Consider the following 15662-nt stretch of genomic DNA (forward strand, 5'->3'; position numbering starts at 1 on the left):
GGTCCTTGGGGTTCTGGCTAAGGCGGGGAGGGCTGGGAGCAGGGGCTGGGGGGGAGGGCTGAAATGTAGGGAGGGTTCCTGAAAGGCGGCACACAGATTCTGGTGGTGGCGGGGTGGTTGTGGTGTTTGGAGCGCCAGGGGGCTCCTCTGGTCTGAGTGTTGGGTGCTGGGAAGTGTGTGGAAGTCTGAAGGTGTATGTCTTCCTGTCGGAAGAGAGGGAGTGGGAGCGAGGAGAGGTTGGGCAGGGCCGGGGAGGGGTGATTCTTGGAGCGCCAGAGAGCTCCTCTGGTTTGAGAGTTGTAGGGGGTGTGGTGAGAGGAAGTGGGTTGGGGTCAGTCAAAGTATAAGGTTTGAGTGGAAGGGTTGGAGATGAAAAGGTTTTGCGGCATGTTAAGGGGGTGCGTGGGATAAAGGAGGTAGAGTGGATGGGGTGCTTCATGGACTGCCAGAGAAGTTCCTCTTGCTTGTGGGTTGGACCGTGTGTGGTGGGTGGCTGTGTGCGGGAGTGTGACTCTGGGGGAGTGTGGTGCTGAAGGGCCAGAATGACGAGGGGGGTTGGTGGCCTTGGTTCTAGTGCTGACCAGCTCAAGTTGAAATTGGCAGTCATGGTCCTGTATGGGATCACCACAGCAAGTGAGAAACGCTTAAGTCTGAGATAACAGCAGTAGGTATAATATAACTTAAGATGCAGCAGTAGGCAAGAAATGGTTAGACTTGAGACACCTGGCCAGTGGAAGAAACGCGCAAATCTAGGACCAGCTGCTGGATAAAACCAGATTTGCAGTAACTGAAACAGCGCACAAAAGCCTATATTTAAGACCACAGCAATAGGTACTAAACAGCTAGTTTTGAGACACCTGAATAGTAGGAGAAACGCCAAAACCTGAGACAACAGCAGCAGGTACTAAACATCTAGGTTTGAGACACCTGAATATTGGAGGAAACGCCTATATTTAAGACAACAGCCATAGGTACTGAACAGCTAGTTTTGAGACACATGAATAGTGGGAGACACGCCTAAATTTGAGACAACAGCAGCAGGTACTAAACAGCTAGATTTGAGACAACTGATTAGTGGGAGAAAGGCCTACATTTGAGACAAAAGCAGCATATACTAAACCGCTAGATTTGTGATACCTGAACAGTGGGGGAAACGGCTAAATTTCAGACAGCAATAGGTAATAACTGCTAGATTTTAGATACATGAATAGTGGGAGAAAAGCCTACATTTGAGGCAACAGCAGCATATACTTAAACCGCTAGATTTGTGATACCTGAATAGTGGGGGAAACGGCTAAATTTCAGACAGCAATAGGTACTAACTGCTAGATTTTAGATACCTGAATAGTGGGAGAAATGCCTACATTTGAGACAACAGCAGCAGGTACTAAACGGCTAGCAAAACGCCTAAATTTGAGACAATAGCAGGTACTAAAAAGCTAGATTGAGACACCTGAATAGTGGGAGAAACCCCTACATTTGAGACAACAGCAGGTACTGAACAGCTAGATTTGAGACGCCTTAATAGTGGGGGAAACGGCTAAATTTGAGACAGCAATAGGTACGAAACAGCTAAATAAATTTGAGACACCTGAATAGTGGGAGAAATGCCTAGATTTGAGACAACAGCAGCAGGTGCTAAACAGCTAGATTTGAAACACCTGAATAGTGGGAGAAACCGCTACATTTGAGACAACTGCAGGTACTGAACAGCTAGATTTGAGATACCTGAATAGTGGGTGAAACCCCTACATTTGAGACAAGAGCAGCAGGTACTGAACCGCTAGATTTGAGATACCTGAATAGTGGGAGAAACGCTCAAATTTGTGATGTAGTGGTAAATGGATAAACAACGTGAATCCGAACACAGCAGTGAATCATGCGCTACCATCTAGCTGGCTGACTTTGGTGTGCAGTGTTATGTTTACTGAGTGTGGTAGGGTTGTTTTAGTACAGTAATTGCTGTACTCCCCACCCCGACCACACTTACTGTGTGAAATTCTCATGACAACAGGTGTTCTCGTGTGAATGAGGGTAGACAGCTTTGCACATGCTGGATGTTGAGAGATGCCTCTGTTATTACTTGGATAGGATAAAGGCTGCCAACCATGGACCTGCCTTCCAAGTATTTACTGCCTCCTATTCTGTGCATATTCATTGAGTATGAGACTATATAAAACCTCCAATTCTCGAGAAATCAAATCAGTTACTTGCCTATAGGCATAATTTTTAAGCATTGATATAACTTAGATTCACATGCTAAGCTCCTTGTCTTTCTGCAGGTTGTTATTAATCGTGTGTGCTTCGACTGTGGTGTGAGGTTATGGGATGGAGTTTGATCAGGAACGCTGGTGGTTGCTAGTTTTAAAAGCCTACTGGCCCTAGAAAAAACGTCTTAATGTGTGGTCTTTACATAAGGATGCCTACCTACTATATGTATTGCAATGGGAAAATGCAATAACCAGGGTATTCCCAACTCAGCGAATATTCAATAAGCATGTCAATCTATAGAGATACAAATGCAGGCGAGCAATACCTGCTGGTAAGTAACTTTGAGATTGCCATGGTTGGTATCTTTCATGGGCTCGCATGCACCAGCCTACCATGAAAATCAGGGTGGAGGTGTTTTCCATATTAGAACACCCTAACAGTGTTTCCTTATTCGTGATTGGTCAATCTGCAGACTATACAAACCGATATAGCCAGGAACCTAATTGAGGCCCCACAGCCCGTAAAACATGCTACCCTCAAGTTAACTGCAGCATTCTAATCCGCCCGCGTCCCATTCCGAAACTACAATTGCTGATGTTCCGCGTTGACGCGGGACCGTGCCACACGTAGCCCCGCCCTCTCCAGGAATGAAAATAAATGTTCATTTCGTTTTGTGCTTCGGTAATAATGCAGCATTGTGCTTTGCGCTCATGCTGCAACATAAAAAAGTGATCATAGCCCTTCACACCTCTTTTATCTTGTGCAACGCATGCCAGAAACTTTTGAATCTTCCTGCTCTGCAACCCTGTATATTGTGGGCCCTCCTCAAAACAAAATTAACGTTTTCTGGGGCAAGAATGCTGAAAATAATGAAAGCACACATACTAAAGTAAGTGTAACACATTTTTAAATACTACCAATACCCATATGCTGAATGTTGTAAAATATTTGTCTTCATTATTGTTTTGTAACTAATTGGCCCTCAATTTGCATACCAAAAAAAGACTAAATAAATCACACCTGCATTCCATCCATTCAAACACTCCACCCACCCACTGCTAATTACCTCCCACAACCATATTAAAACACCAGAACCAGGTAAACACCTGTAGGAAAGCACCTTATACTTTCTACTCCAACGTTTAACCCTTTTCCCAATAAATACTAAATGTCTTTTAATTAATACTAAGGCTGTTTCAGTAGCTTTATAGACTTGCAGCTTAGGCGTACCAGGCGTTATGGTCCCTCATACCTCGTTAAAGGCCCTTGCTACGTTCGGGCCTTTAACTCTGTATTCAGTGCCTATAACGCCCAGTACGGCCTGCGCTGCAGGTCTATAAAGCTATAGCGTTGCTTTTATAATAGAAACCGAAGATTCCCAGCTTGAAAATGTCTATTTTTTCTGAGCATGTGGACCTATGAACGATACCAATGCTGTGAAAACTAGATGTACAGGTAAGTAACTTTCTGTTCTGGGAAGCTACGCCCTGCCTCAGAATTTCTCTTCGGTTTCTTTTTCCAGCAAAGAATTGGTGAAAGGAACCAGTAGAGGGCGCTCTTAATTTCCCTTAATGAATATCAGGTTAATGGTTGCAGTCAAAAGCTTTTAAGCCTTTGGCAGCCCACTTCAGGGATGTCCCTTCTACTCGGATATGATGTTTAAAGATGTATTTATTTAAAGCATTTGTTTCCTTTAATGAACAAGTATGTGGAGAGGTTAATTTATTTTCTGAATCTGTATGATCAAAAGACTTCTCCTTATGTCAAGGTATGAAGCCAGAAGGCTCTTGCCATTTATTTGTATACACATAGGTGTGCCTTCTGGAAAGACAAAAAAAGACGATGGTGTATTCTGGTCAGGGTATGCCTAAAACATAAAAGGATACAGAGGGGACAAAAAGGAGCTGGAGCCTCAACAACACTGTCAGAACATCCACACACTTGAGATGAAACTCTAACCTTTGTTTCATTTGCATGGTTGTCTGTATCCAGTCAGTGGAATGGAGGTCCTTCCACACTGCCAATTTTGATGCAGCTGAACAGAAAGATAAACCACCCTGAACGCAATAGAAAGAAGACTAAGCCAAAGGGGTTAAACCATCGTGAAAACAACTTATACAACCCTGACTAACCCCAATAAAAATCCTCTGACACGCTGCATATCCAACACAGAAGGAACATGACACAGACCTACAAAACACCCAAACTACAGGCACTCTATCAACTCTCCACAACACCCAACACGCACATGAAACACCTGCATACAACCATCCACAAAACCACACAAACGCCAATCTACCAACATCATACCAGCACACGGTGACCGTTTTTTCCAAACTGAAGCTACCAACAGCACATCAAAGCTTTCTTGTGCTTTTCCTTCTCAACCCTATTAACTTACCATCCCAACCCCTTTCCTTATCCGCAAGAGCGCCTGGAGACCATGAAAAATGGCAGCGGTGCACGGTACAAGTCACAAGAACATAACATATACCAATACAAAGAAAATGGCTCCATCACGGGCAACTACCCCACTGCCATCTTGGCACATCTAAACATTGCTTCTAGATAAGTAGCCTAGGAAGCTTAAAATGATTCGACAAAATGTTACCCAGCATGCATATTTAGTAGTGAAAACCCCTCATTTTGAAGCATTTCTGTAAGGCCTGAGTTTAGTCATGATTTGTATTTGTACTCGAAGACAAAGAATTTAAAGCAAATACATTGTAGAAAGGTGTTCAAACTTCAGAAAATGTAGTAAGAATAGTGTTGGATTCGGCGGATGCAAGCTCAGTGGGCAGGAGCAATAGGTTTGCCTTGTGAAACAGGGAGGATTATGACATGATATGGTATTTGATACCAGAAACACAGTGCTCTATTTTGGACTTGCTATGTGATGATTGGTTGTTTAACAATCCACAGATGACACATTGACCACTGCCAAAACTGATACTGTCAAGAAGTTAGAAGTCTTTTTCGATAGTTGCCCGTCCTTCTTATTGCAGTGAGCATATGCCAGTCCATTGTCAAAAGGCTTTTTTCTTACCAATATCCGTTTGTTTTTTCCTTTATGTTCTGTTATTGGCATTCATATAGCACAGGTTTTGATTTTGTCATTTGCATATCATCCTGTTCCTTTGGGGTCTAAAAGAGGTTAAGTTGGAAGATCAGATTAAGCATGTTCTGCATACTACTAATGTGAACTTTTTGATTGTTTGTATTTAATTGGTGCTTTGCAATGCGTGCAATGCATAAGTTGACGCTTAGTACTAGAAAAAGGGGAGGGGACTGAGATAACTGGGCTAAAAATGACTAATAAATGCAAATAACAGTTTGCACGGAAGCCATTTAAATACTAGTGGTATATAATTATAACCTTGCTTAGTGTCTTGCATACAGTGAGCAGTCATTTTGCAGCTGTTGTGTAGCTATTTTAATCGCTGTCTCATATCCTTCCTCCATGAAGGAGACTTACCCACAAAGAATCAATGTTCTGCAATAGTGCTGTTATGAGGTGCAAATAACCAGCAATACATACAAGGGACCCTTTGGAAATTACTTGACTGCTTTGGCTGTGGTCAGATGGCCTCTAGTGTAATGTTGCTACTTGGACGTGCCTGACAAAATGTATTCAGCCTTATTGTATTTATTTTCCGTTTACTTACCTTAGTCCTATTATTGTAAAATAAGAAACTATAATGTGTAATGACTATAAGGTCTTTTTTAAAGGTTGCCTGGAGATTCAAGGACAAGAATAGGTTTCATAACTTTTGACAGCACTGTTCATTTCTATAATCTGCAAGAAGGTTTATCCCAGCCTCAAATGTTGATTGTATCAGAAATTGATGGTAAGTATGCAGAAAATGATATGCAACATCTTGAAATATTTAAAGATAACTGAGCTTTTAAAGTCATGTTTCTGCTTCAGTCTGTCCTGCTTTCTTTGTTTTGTGGTGCAGAGGAGAATGTTTTCTTGGTAGTGAACTTGCTCTCTGAATTAACTATGGCCGTTCTGCACACTGTAAGAATAACTCATGTTTTAACACACCTTCCTCTAATAGTCTGAATGTCTGCAAAATAGTTGAAAGCTTATGAAATGTGTTCCTCTATTCAGTTGAATGAGCAGTTCTTGTTTCCTTTAAAAAGGGGGACATCTTATTTCTCTTATCATTTGAATATCTCCTCACCACCTACTGAACCATGTCTAGCATTAAGATAACTGTATAACTTACATATGCAAACATACTTTCAGATGAACAACTGATGCTCGATACTTAATCACCCATCACCCCCAATCCACCCCTCTGTGTGCTAGTAACACTACCATGCCCAAGACGCTGTTCTTGATAGCTGTTACAATAATTGCTGAAAAGCATGCTCTGCAGCTTATTTTCTGTACTTATCTGTGCTGTAGAGCTTAGAGAGACTGCTCGTTGGTAAGTGTACTATATGAAACGTAATTAAAGAAAAACACACATAGGCAGTTGTGAGATCTTAGCCCTAATGTACGATTGTCTCTTCTAAAGCATAGCATGTCAATTGCATCCAGTGTCTTTATACAGAGTGTGGCACCTCAACTTGCAAATGTCTCAACTTCATTGCCAAGACTCTGAGAAAAAGAAACGTCTGTCCCTCTGGAAGAGCATATTTGCTCCTATCTATTGCTCACCAAGAGTTACTTCCCCATCAGGGAGACCGTTCCAAACATTTAGAGCGCTTAAGGCCAGTGGTCGAAGTGAGCGGGAGCGGTTGGGAGCGACACTTCTTTACCTTTTTAAAAGTTTTACTGTTCCTATACTTTTATTTTAAAAAGAAACCGTTCCGGAATGGTTTTATTTTAAAATAAAAGGGTAGGAAGAAGTTGAAACTTGCACTTCCAGTGCACTACACTTAACGTTCCCTTAAACAGCATGTACATGTGTTGGGGGTTTATATTGTGCCTGGGAGGGGGCGTAGTGATGGGGTTTGTGGGTGTGGGTGCAGTCCAGCAGGGTACATAGTTACACTACTTCTTTTCCTACACTTCGACCGATGGCTTAAGCTTTTCGCTACCAGCATTAAACACCTGTCTAAACAGAATATAAAATGACAATTCCACTTTTCCTGCAGCAGTTAATTCTAGTACTATCCGAAACTGGTGGCATTTTTTTCCAGGAAAGCTATGCCAGAAGTACTGCCACTATTGGCTATTGGTGGTAATAGCTTCCCTGTTAAGGCGGCCAAATCTTGGAATTTATTGCCACAAGACTTGAGAGCTGACCAAACTTGCATACACTTCAGAAGAAATTTTATAAAACACATCATCTCTACTGACCCCTAGTCTCCTACCCTTTAGGCTGTGTCCGTAGCCGAAGATACTATGCACTGATTATCCTCATCTAACTGAGTCTCAGTAATACACAGAGTGTAACATTCTGTAACTTGTATATTTGTACCTTGTATATTGTCATAACCACATAAGCCGCTATATTTGTACATTGTATATTGTTGTAATTACATAAGTCTCTATATTATATCTGTATAAATCTGTTTCTGATGTTTGTTAATCTGCTTAGAATCACATGCTGTGCATAGGTCCGACATCCAGTGGTCACTGCGGAGTATTGCATTTTGTTTTTCGTAGTCGAAAAGGGGACGTCGACAAGGCGTGTCTGTAACACTATCCCTATAGTGACGTGCGTTGTACCCACAATCCCTCACGCATCGAGGTCCCTCAGATTGTTTTTTTCCGCCCAGCTACTGGTCGCCTTTACGCGGAGCTCCTCGAGAGACATTGCAGATTTCATCTCCTCGACCTTTGGTCGTTTTTTCCTATATTAATATAGACATATCGATCCCCCCCTCGACGCTGTTGTGAAGCTGTCTCCGCCGAGCAAGATCTTCGACGGAGGGGACGAGCGGAGGAGATCCTTCGGCGTTGCCGAACACGTGGCCTGGCCTCGCAGGCCAAATACAGTAGGGAGAGTGGGGGTCGTGGGACATCTCTAGTTCTTTTCTGAGAATGCCTTTCCTCTTCCCCTTCCTTTCCCTTGGGGTGGTTATCACGATTTATTGCCTCGGCTATGGAGAGGACACCCTTTAGGTTTTGCCCGCTTTGCAAGGGCAAGTTTACTTGGAAGGACAAGCATTCACGGTGTAACCGCTGCTTGCCCCTCGATCACAAAGAGGAAGGTTGCACGGCTTGTCGGCTTCTTAAGCCGAAAACTCTAAAAGACCCTAGGGTTAAGAGGTGGGCGGCCTACGCTATGTCGAAGGCCAACGCTCCACCCACCGTCGCTACCTCCGACAGTGACGAGGAACGTGATACCACGACCTCCGCTACGGAAGTCGAAAACCCCCCTAGAGAGCGCACACGCGCTTCGTCGTCTGTCCCCGGCCCCGACGGGCTCGGCTCACGTCCTGCTTATGGGGATGAACACCCCGGCGACATGGACGCACACAAGACCACACATAAGCACACAACCCATGGCTCTTCTTCGTCGAAGGCGAAGAGGGCATCAGCGCCCAAGGAGACGCAGGTTTCACCTGCGGCCTCCTCGGACCGTTCAGCTTCGAAGCCCCTCTCGCAGCCGCGACCAGCGACTGGGCTTTCGGCAAATAAGGGCGCCGCCCCCAAATCATCGGCCGGCGCGCATCAGCAGAAAGCGCATGCCGCCGTAGAGCGATCGACACCCATAACGTCGAAACCACAGCCCTCCGCTGACAAACGAGTCGCTGAGAGCTTGGCAAGGATCGTGGTAGCCGACGCCCACAAGCGTACGCCGAAAGACTCGTCGAGCGCTACGCAAATGTCGAAAGACACGCCGAAAAGACAGGGACGATCTCCTTCAGTCGAAGGGATTCCCAACACACCTGAAGGCTTTTCGGAGGGCGACGGGACACTTTCCTCGACGTTGTGGGAGAGATCGAGCCGTTTTCAGCTACAAGACACCAATTTTCCCCCGCTAGACCGCTCAGGAGTACCCCATGAAACCATGGAAAGGCTCCATCTCTGCATGGAAAGAATGGAGAGGGTTATGAATACCCAGAACCCTCCCACTCCCAAGAGAATAAGAGAAGGGCCTCAGGAGGACCCCAGGGGCAAAATTCCAAGACTAGTCAATCCCCACCAGGACACAGCCTCAGACTTCCATAGTGTGTATGACCTCACTGGGGAAGAACATTATTTTGAGGAAGAGGATGAGGGACGGAACCAGGAGGAAGGTCTGGAAGACAGCCCAGACTTGGTAGGAGAAGGCTTCGGAGAAAATCCAGAAGAAGGACCTTCTCACCCCTGGCAATCCCCATCAATATATTCCGACACTGATGTCCTGAACCTAAATCCTCCTGACAATTCACCTATTAGAAACACGTCTCCCATTGACGATCAGCCCACATTTAATGCCCTGTTGCGCAGAGCAGCAGCACACTTCGAGCTGGACACTGGGGAGCTCTCCCCTGAATTAGACTTTGTGGAAAGAGTAATTAAGGAAAAAACCCCGGTCAGTCAGACCATTCCCCTCCTCGCTTCGGTGAAGAGAAGAATCATCCCTTCGCTGTCCACACCCGCACTAATCAGAGGGGTCAATCCTAGAATTGAAAAACTTTTCACTCCTTCACCCTCAGACCCGCTGTACATCAGGGGACATTCCATTCCGGATTCCCTGGTAGTAACCAACACAAGAAAGAGGGCAGGGGTACCACTTTCCACCAGTGAGGCACCACCTGACAAGGAGGGCATGCCGTTATATTCCCTTGCAAAAAGAGTTACATCCTCGGCTGCCTTTTCGGCAAGAATTGCAAACAACAATTCTTTGCTCGCTAGCTATGCGGACGCGCAGTGGGCCAAACTGCGCAAAGACGCCGAAGAAGCGCCGGAACCATTACTTACACGCCTGCTTACAACTATTGGCGAAGGAACCCAGGTCAACCAGAGTATTGTAAAGAGCGCTCTGGATGCGGCAGAAACTGCGGGACGTTCCCTAGTTCAGGGAATAATCCTAAAACGCCACGTATGGCTGCACATCTTAGGGTTCAAACCGGAGACACAGGCGTCTTTAATAAATAAACCTGTTGAAGACTCAAACCTCTTCGGGAAAGCGGTGGATGAGGCTCTGGAGATGGCTAAAAAAGAGTTCGATACTATCAAAACTCTTGACCAAATCTCTAAGCCCTCTACCAGGCGCGGCTATGGCAACAAACGCTTTTTTCGTGGCCAACGCCAACAACAAAACCAGCAGCAACAGTACCCTGCCACCATTTTCCAGACCAATAGTGGCCAGTACAGCCAAAGAGGACAGCGCCGGGGCAAAGGAAGAGGGCGGGGGTCCACCCCCAGAGGTTCCCAAGCCCCTAACAACACCAAGTGACGCGAAGATTCGCGTCCCCTCCCATGCAACACCGGTCGGGGGCCGGATAACATCCTTTCTTCCAGCATGGGAGGGTATAACGTCAGACCGCTGGGTACTTTCCACCGTAGCCCACGGATACTGCATCGAATTCAACAGTTCCCCAACATACAAACCCCCGAGGGGACGACGCATGTCACCGGAACATCTTGCCATCCTTCTACAAGAAGTACAACAACTGCTTGAAAAAGGAGCCATAGAGGTCGTGCCTCAGGTAACGGAAGGTATTTATTCAGTGTACTTCCTTGTACCCAAAAAGGATTTAACCATGCGCCCTGTATTAGATCTGCGCCCAGCGAACAAGTTCATCAAACCCCAAAAGTTTTGTATGGTGACCTTACAGGAAGTGATCCCACTGCTATCACAGGGAGATTACATGACAACATTGGACATGAAAGATGCATGCTTTCATATTTTAATGTTGCCAGCGCACAGAAAATACCTCCGGTTCATGATAGAGGGCAAACACTACCAGTTCAGAGTGCTACCCTTCGGCATAGCATCAGCACCGAGGGTATTCACGAAGGTGCTGGCAGTGGCAGCGGCCCACCTGCGCAGGTTGTCCATCCCAGTTTACCCTTACCTCGACGACTGGCTCATAACAGGGGATTCTTACGAAACATGCTTCTCCCATACCCAAAAGACTGTAGACCTTTTGTTCCAGTTGGGCTTCTCCATCAACGAAAAGAAGTCCAGCCTAGACCCCAGCCAAATCAAACAATTCCTAGGGGCTCTAATTCAAACAAAGGACGGCCTCGTCTTCCCCTCCAAAGAGAGGGTCCAAAACATGCTGTTTCCGATCCCTCAATATGTGACCGGTCGAGAGGTGACGGTACGCAAAGCAATGCGCTTGCTAGGCATGATGCGTCGTGTATTTATTTGGTACCTCACGCGCGCCTGCGCATGCGCCCAATGCAAGAGTGGCTCAACAGCCAGTGGTGTCAGGCCAGCGGACTATGGGACGATCTAGTGGTGGTCTCGCAGGCCCTAGTTCTCTCGCTACGGTGGTGGACAAAGGAAAACCTGGAAAAAGGGAAACCCTTTGCCACACCCGCGGCGGAAGCCACTCTAACCACAGACGCATCCCTCACAGGATGGGGGGCTCACCTATCCCATCAGACTGCTCACGGAGAGTGGACTCCGAACGTAGCATCCAAACACATCAATCTTCTGGAGCTACTAGCGGTGTTCAAGGCGCTAAAAGCCTTCCAGGAACACCTACAAGGCAGGACAGTGATGGTCCTTACAGACAGCACCACAGCCATGTATTACATCAACAAGCAGGGGGGAACCCACTCTCTAGGACTGTCCAAACTTGCCCAAAACATATGGAAGTGGGCTCTCAAACAGAATATGTTCCTTCTGTCACAACATGTACCAGGGGAACTCAATCTGCTGGCAGACGAACTCAGCAGGGATTTCCCCCTGCCCGAAGAGTACGAATGGCGACTGCACGAAGACATCGTCTTCGACGTCTTCACGCAATGGGGATTCCCAGAAATAGACCTGTTCGCAACCCTGGAGAACTCACAATGCCAAAGTTACGCCTCCAGGTACCCCCAGAACCAATCCAAGGGGAACGGTCTGTCGATTCAATGGTCAGGGAAATTTGTTTACGCTTTTCCCCCCGACTCCCCTTCTCAACAAGGTGGTGCACAAGATGCACCAGGAACAAGTAACCATGATACTGGTGGCCCCAATGTGGGCCCGACAGCCATGGTTCGCTCACTTGATGGAGATGTCTCTATCTCCCCCAGTGAAACTCCCCTGCCCGTACAACATGCTGTCACAAGACAGGGGCAGGACTCTGCATCCATGCCCCCAGAACATGAACTTAGCAGCCTGGCTCCTGAAATCATAGAATTTGGACATCTACAGCTCCCGCAGAGATGCATGGACATCCTCAGGGAAGCCAGGAAACCTAACACTCGCCAATGCTATTCTAGCAAATGGAAGAGATTTGTCATCTGGTGCAGAGGAAAGAGCATCAACCCAATTGACTGCTCTCCCACACATATTGTTCTATACCTGACCCATTTATTGGATTCAGGTCTAGTGTTCAATTCCATTAAAGTCCACCTAGCGGCACTTTCTGCATACACCACTTCCAAACTCAAAGTGTCGTGGTGGAAGATCCCTGTTATAAAGGCCTTCATGGAGGGAGTAAAGAGAATACACCCCCGATAGCTGACCCAGCTCCCGGATGGGACCTTAACGTGGTACTTACCAGACTCATGGGCTCACCATTTGAACCCATGCACAAAGCATCTCTTAAAGACCTCACTCTTAAGACTGCTTTTCTAATGGCTATCACCTCCATCAGGAGAGTAAGTGAACTACAGGCTCTTTCTGTTCTAGACCCCTTTGTTACAGTTCACAGAGATTTAGTGGTTCTACGCACTCACCCAAGGTTTGCTCCGAAATTCATCTCAAAATTCCACGTAAACCAGTCTATAGAACTACCAGCGTTCTTTCAAAATCCTTCCAACTTGGGAGAAAGGACTCTGCACACACTAGATGTCCGCAGAGCGGTCATGTTCTACATGGAAAGAACCAGACCACTGAGGAAGACTAATCGGTTCTTCGTCTCGGTGGCAGCAGGAAGAGAAGGGGATGCAGTTTCAAAGTCCACTATTTCTAGATGGATTGTTCAATGCATCACTCTCTGCTATACTCTTGCTAAGAGAGAACTGCCCTTTAGGCCAAGAGCACATTCTACTCGAGGCACGGGGGCGTCCATAGCATTCATTGCAAATGTTCCCCTTGAGTCCATCTGCAAAGCGGCTACCTGGAGTTCTGTGCACACCTTTACAAAACACTACTGTCTAGATGCACACTCTAGATCTGACTCCCAGGTGGGACAGGCAGTATTAAAACATCTTTTCTCTACTGTTCCTTCTCATAACCCACCGCCAACTCCGGGTACTGCTCGCTAGTCTATGCACAGCATGTGATTCTAAGCAGATTAACAGACATCAGAAGACAATGCATTACTTACCGTAAAAGCATTTCTGATGGTTGTATCTGCTTAGATTCACATGCGCCCACCCTTCCTCCCCGCTCGGATGGAAGGAACATAGACATCCTTTTTCTATATTTCTCTCTTTTCTGTACTCACTCATGTCTAGAAGGCTCCCTCAGGGCAGAAAAATATAAACAGAGGGACCTCGACGCGTGAGGGATTGTGGGTACAACGCACGTCACTATAGGGATAGTGTTACAGACACGCCTTGTCGACGTCCCCTTTTCGACTACGAAAAACAAAATGCAATACTCCGCAGTGACCACTGGATGTCGGACCTATGCACAGCATGTGAATCTAAGCAGATACAACCATCAGAAATGCTTTTACGGTAAGTAATGCATTGTCATATTGTGTAACTATGTAAGACTTGCATTGTCATACTGCTGCGCCCTATTACCTACGGGTCTGGTGCGCATAATAAGTGAATAAAAAAACAAACTGCAAGTCTCCTATAAGCTTTGTAACTGTTGGGAAACGATTTTCTATTTGCACCTTTCCCGCCATAGATTTCTATGGGAGACTCTTCGGTTTGCTCGTTTGTCTTTTTGAAGGGAAGTAAAGCCCTCGGCTTTCCCTCCCTTGACCTTTGCTTATTGTAATGGGGAAACTGACTAGTCCCCAAGACTGCCAGTACTAAGAAACTTTGTTTCTCTTTTCTAATTCTTGTATTTTTACAATTCCGCACATCACCTTTTTTGCTTGTTCTTGGGCCGTATTGTAGTTTGGCCTCCTTCCTGCCCACTCAGGTCAAGATAAAAACCATATATGGTATTGCACTTCCCCAGGAAAGCTGCTGCTTTTGTGGGCTAGTGACCATTTTTGTGTGAGAGCCAGGGAAGGTGGCTTGTCCCAGTCCACATCCCCCTGTGCCAGAAAGTGTTGCTGGACAGATGTAGAAACCAGTGGTTTTCCCTGATTGAACAACCACAGGCTGTTTGAATGCAATATATTCCTATAATTGGGGGCCTTTAAACTGCTACCAGACCCAAATCTGGTTAAAAGGAGGACTCCAGCAGCCATTCAGCTGATCCACGACTCCCACTAAGAAAAGCAGCCCGTTGATGACCCGAAGACGACTCCTGCAGCTCACCAGCATCAACTTCAGTAATTGGCCCGGAGAAGCTCTGCTGCGCTGCCTGATCTCAGGAGACCCTGATCTCAGAAGACCCTTGTCAGTGTTTCGACCCTTGGACTAGTGGGACCAACCAGTGTTGTCCCCTGCTTGAGGATCCGTGCCCACAGAGCCTTCAGAAGTGTCCCTGAACTGACCAACTCCCTCCTGGACTACCTTGCTAAAGCCGTTGCCGTTCCGAGTTGAGCCTTGGAACTTGATGGGTGCCCCGCTTGTGCCATAAATCACCTTCTCCCGAATGTTCAGCATCCCATCTTCAAGGGAGGCGCACTGGAGCCACTCTGGTCACTAAAGGATCGCCTGCCAGCACATGATTATGGTGACCATTGCTCGAACCTATCTTCATCTGTCCTGCAGAGGTCTACATTTTTCTTCATTTTGGACCTCCACTGTTCCGATGCCGGAAGAAGCCCTCGAGTTAAGTATACATAGCTGTTCCTGCCCCCGCACGTCCTCGATAGGGTAATATTGGGTGCAAAGCCCCTTATCCTCTAAGTCCCGCTGGCCTGAACTTTGGACCAGGGTGAAGGATCCTGCCCTAGGGGGGTAAGCTTGTTACTGGGATACAGTAAGAGGTACCTGATTTTAGGAAAATACTTATTTCACTTTGAAATACTTTGGACATTTTCTGAACTCTTTTGAATCACCTCCACACACAGCCCCCTGCTTCCATTTTGAAATCCCTTCCCTGAAGTGACTAACTGGAACCTGTGACCTTTGGGACCCTAGGCCCAATATATCTCAAGACTGTACTCTTAAGATAGAGGGAACTGGAGATGGACTGATTCTATTTTTCTTGCATTCTATTACTTACCTGATGACTACAAGTAAGTGATATTATGTCTGAAAGTGAATGTATGTATATGTTATATATGGTTTTTCATTGCAATACATACCTGTGATTTGC

At 46.1% G+C, this 15662-nt stretch overlaps 1 protein-coding gene across 2 annotated transcripts in view; it reads left to right on the forward strand.

The window, feature by feature from the left end:
- The window catches only part of SEC24B (SEC24 homolog B, COPII coat complex component), a 2214138-nt gene that overhangs the window by 935491 nt on the left and 1262985 nt on the right, over positions 1 to 15662 (forward strand). For both annotated transcript variants that reach the window (XM_069630875.1, XM_069630876.1), the window contains exon 12: positions 5941 to 6059. In XM_069630875.1, coding sequence (XP_069486976.1) covers positions 5941 to 6059 — 119 coding nt within the window. The remainder of the gene's footprint in view (positions 1 to 5940; positions 6060 to 15662) is intronic.

This window comes from Ambystoma mexicanum, chromosome 6q (genome assembly GCF_040938575.1).
Source record: "Ambystoma mexicanum isolate Mex_15411 chromosome 6q, UKY_AmexF1_1, whole genome shotgun sequence".
Classification (NCBI taxonomy): domain Eukaryota; kingdom Metazoa; phylum Chordata; class Amphibia; order Caudata; family Ambystomatidae; genus Ambystoma; species Ambystoma mexicanum.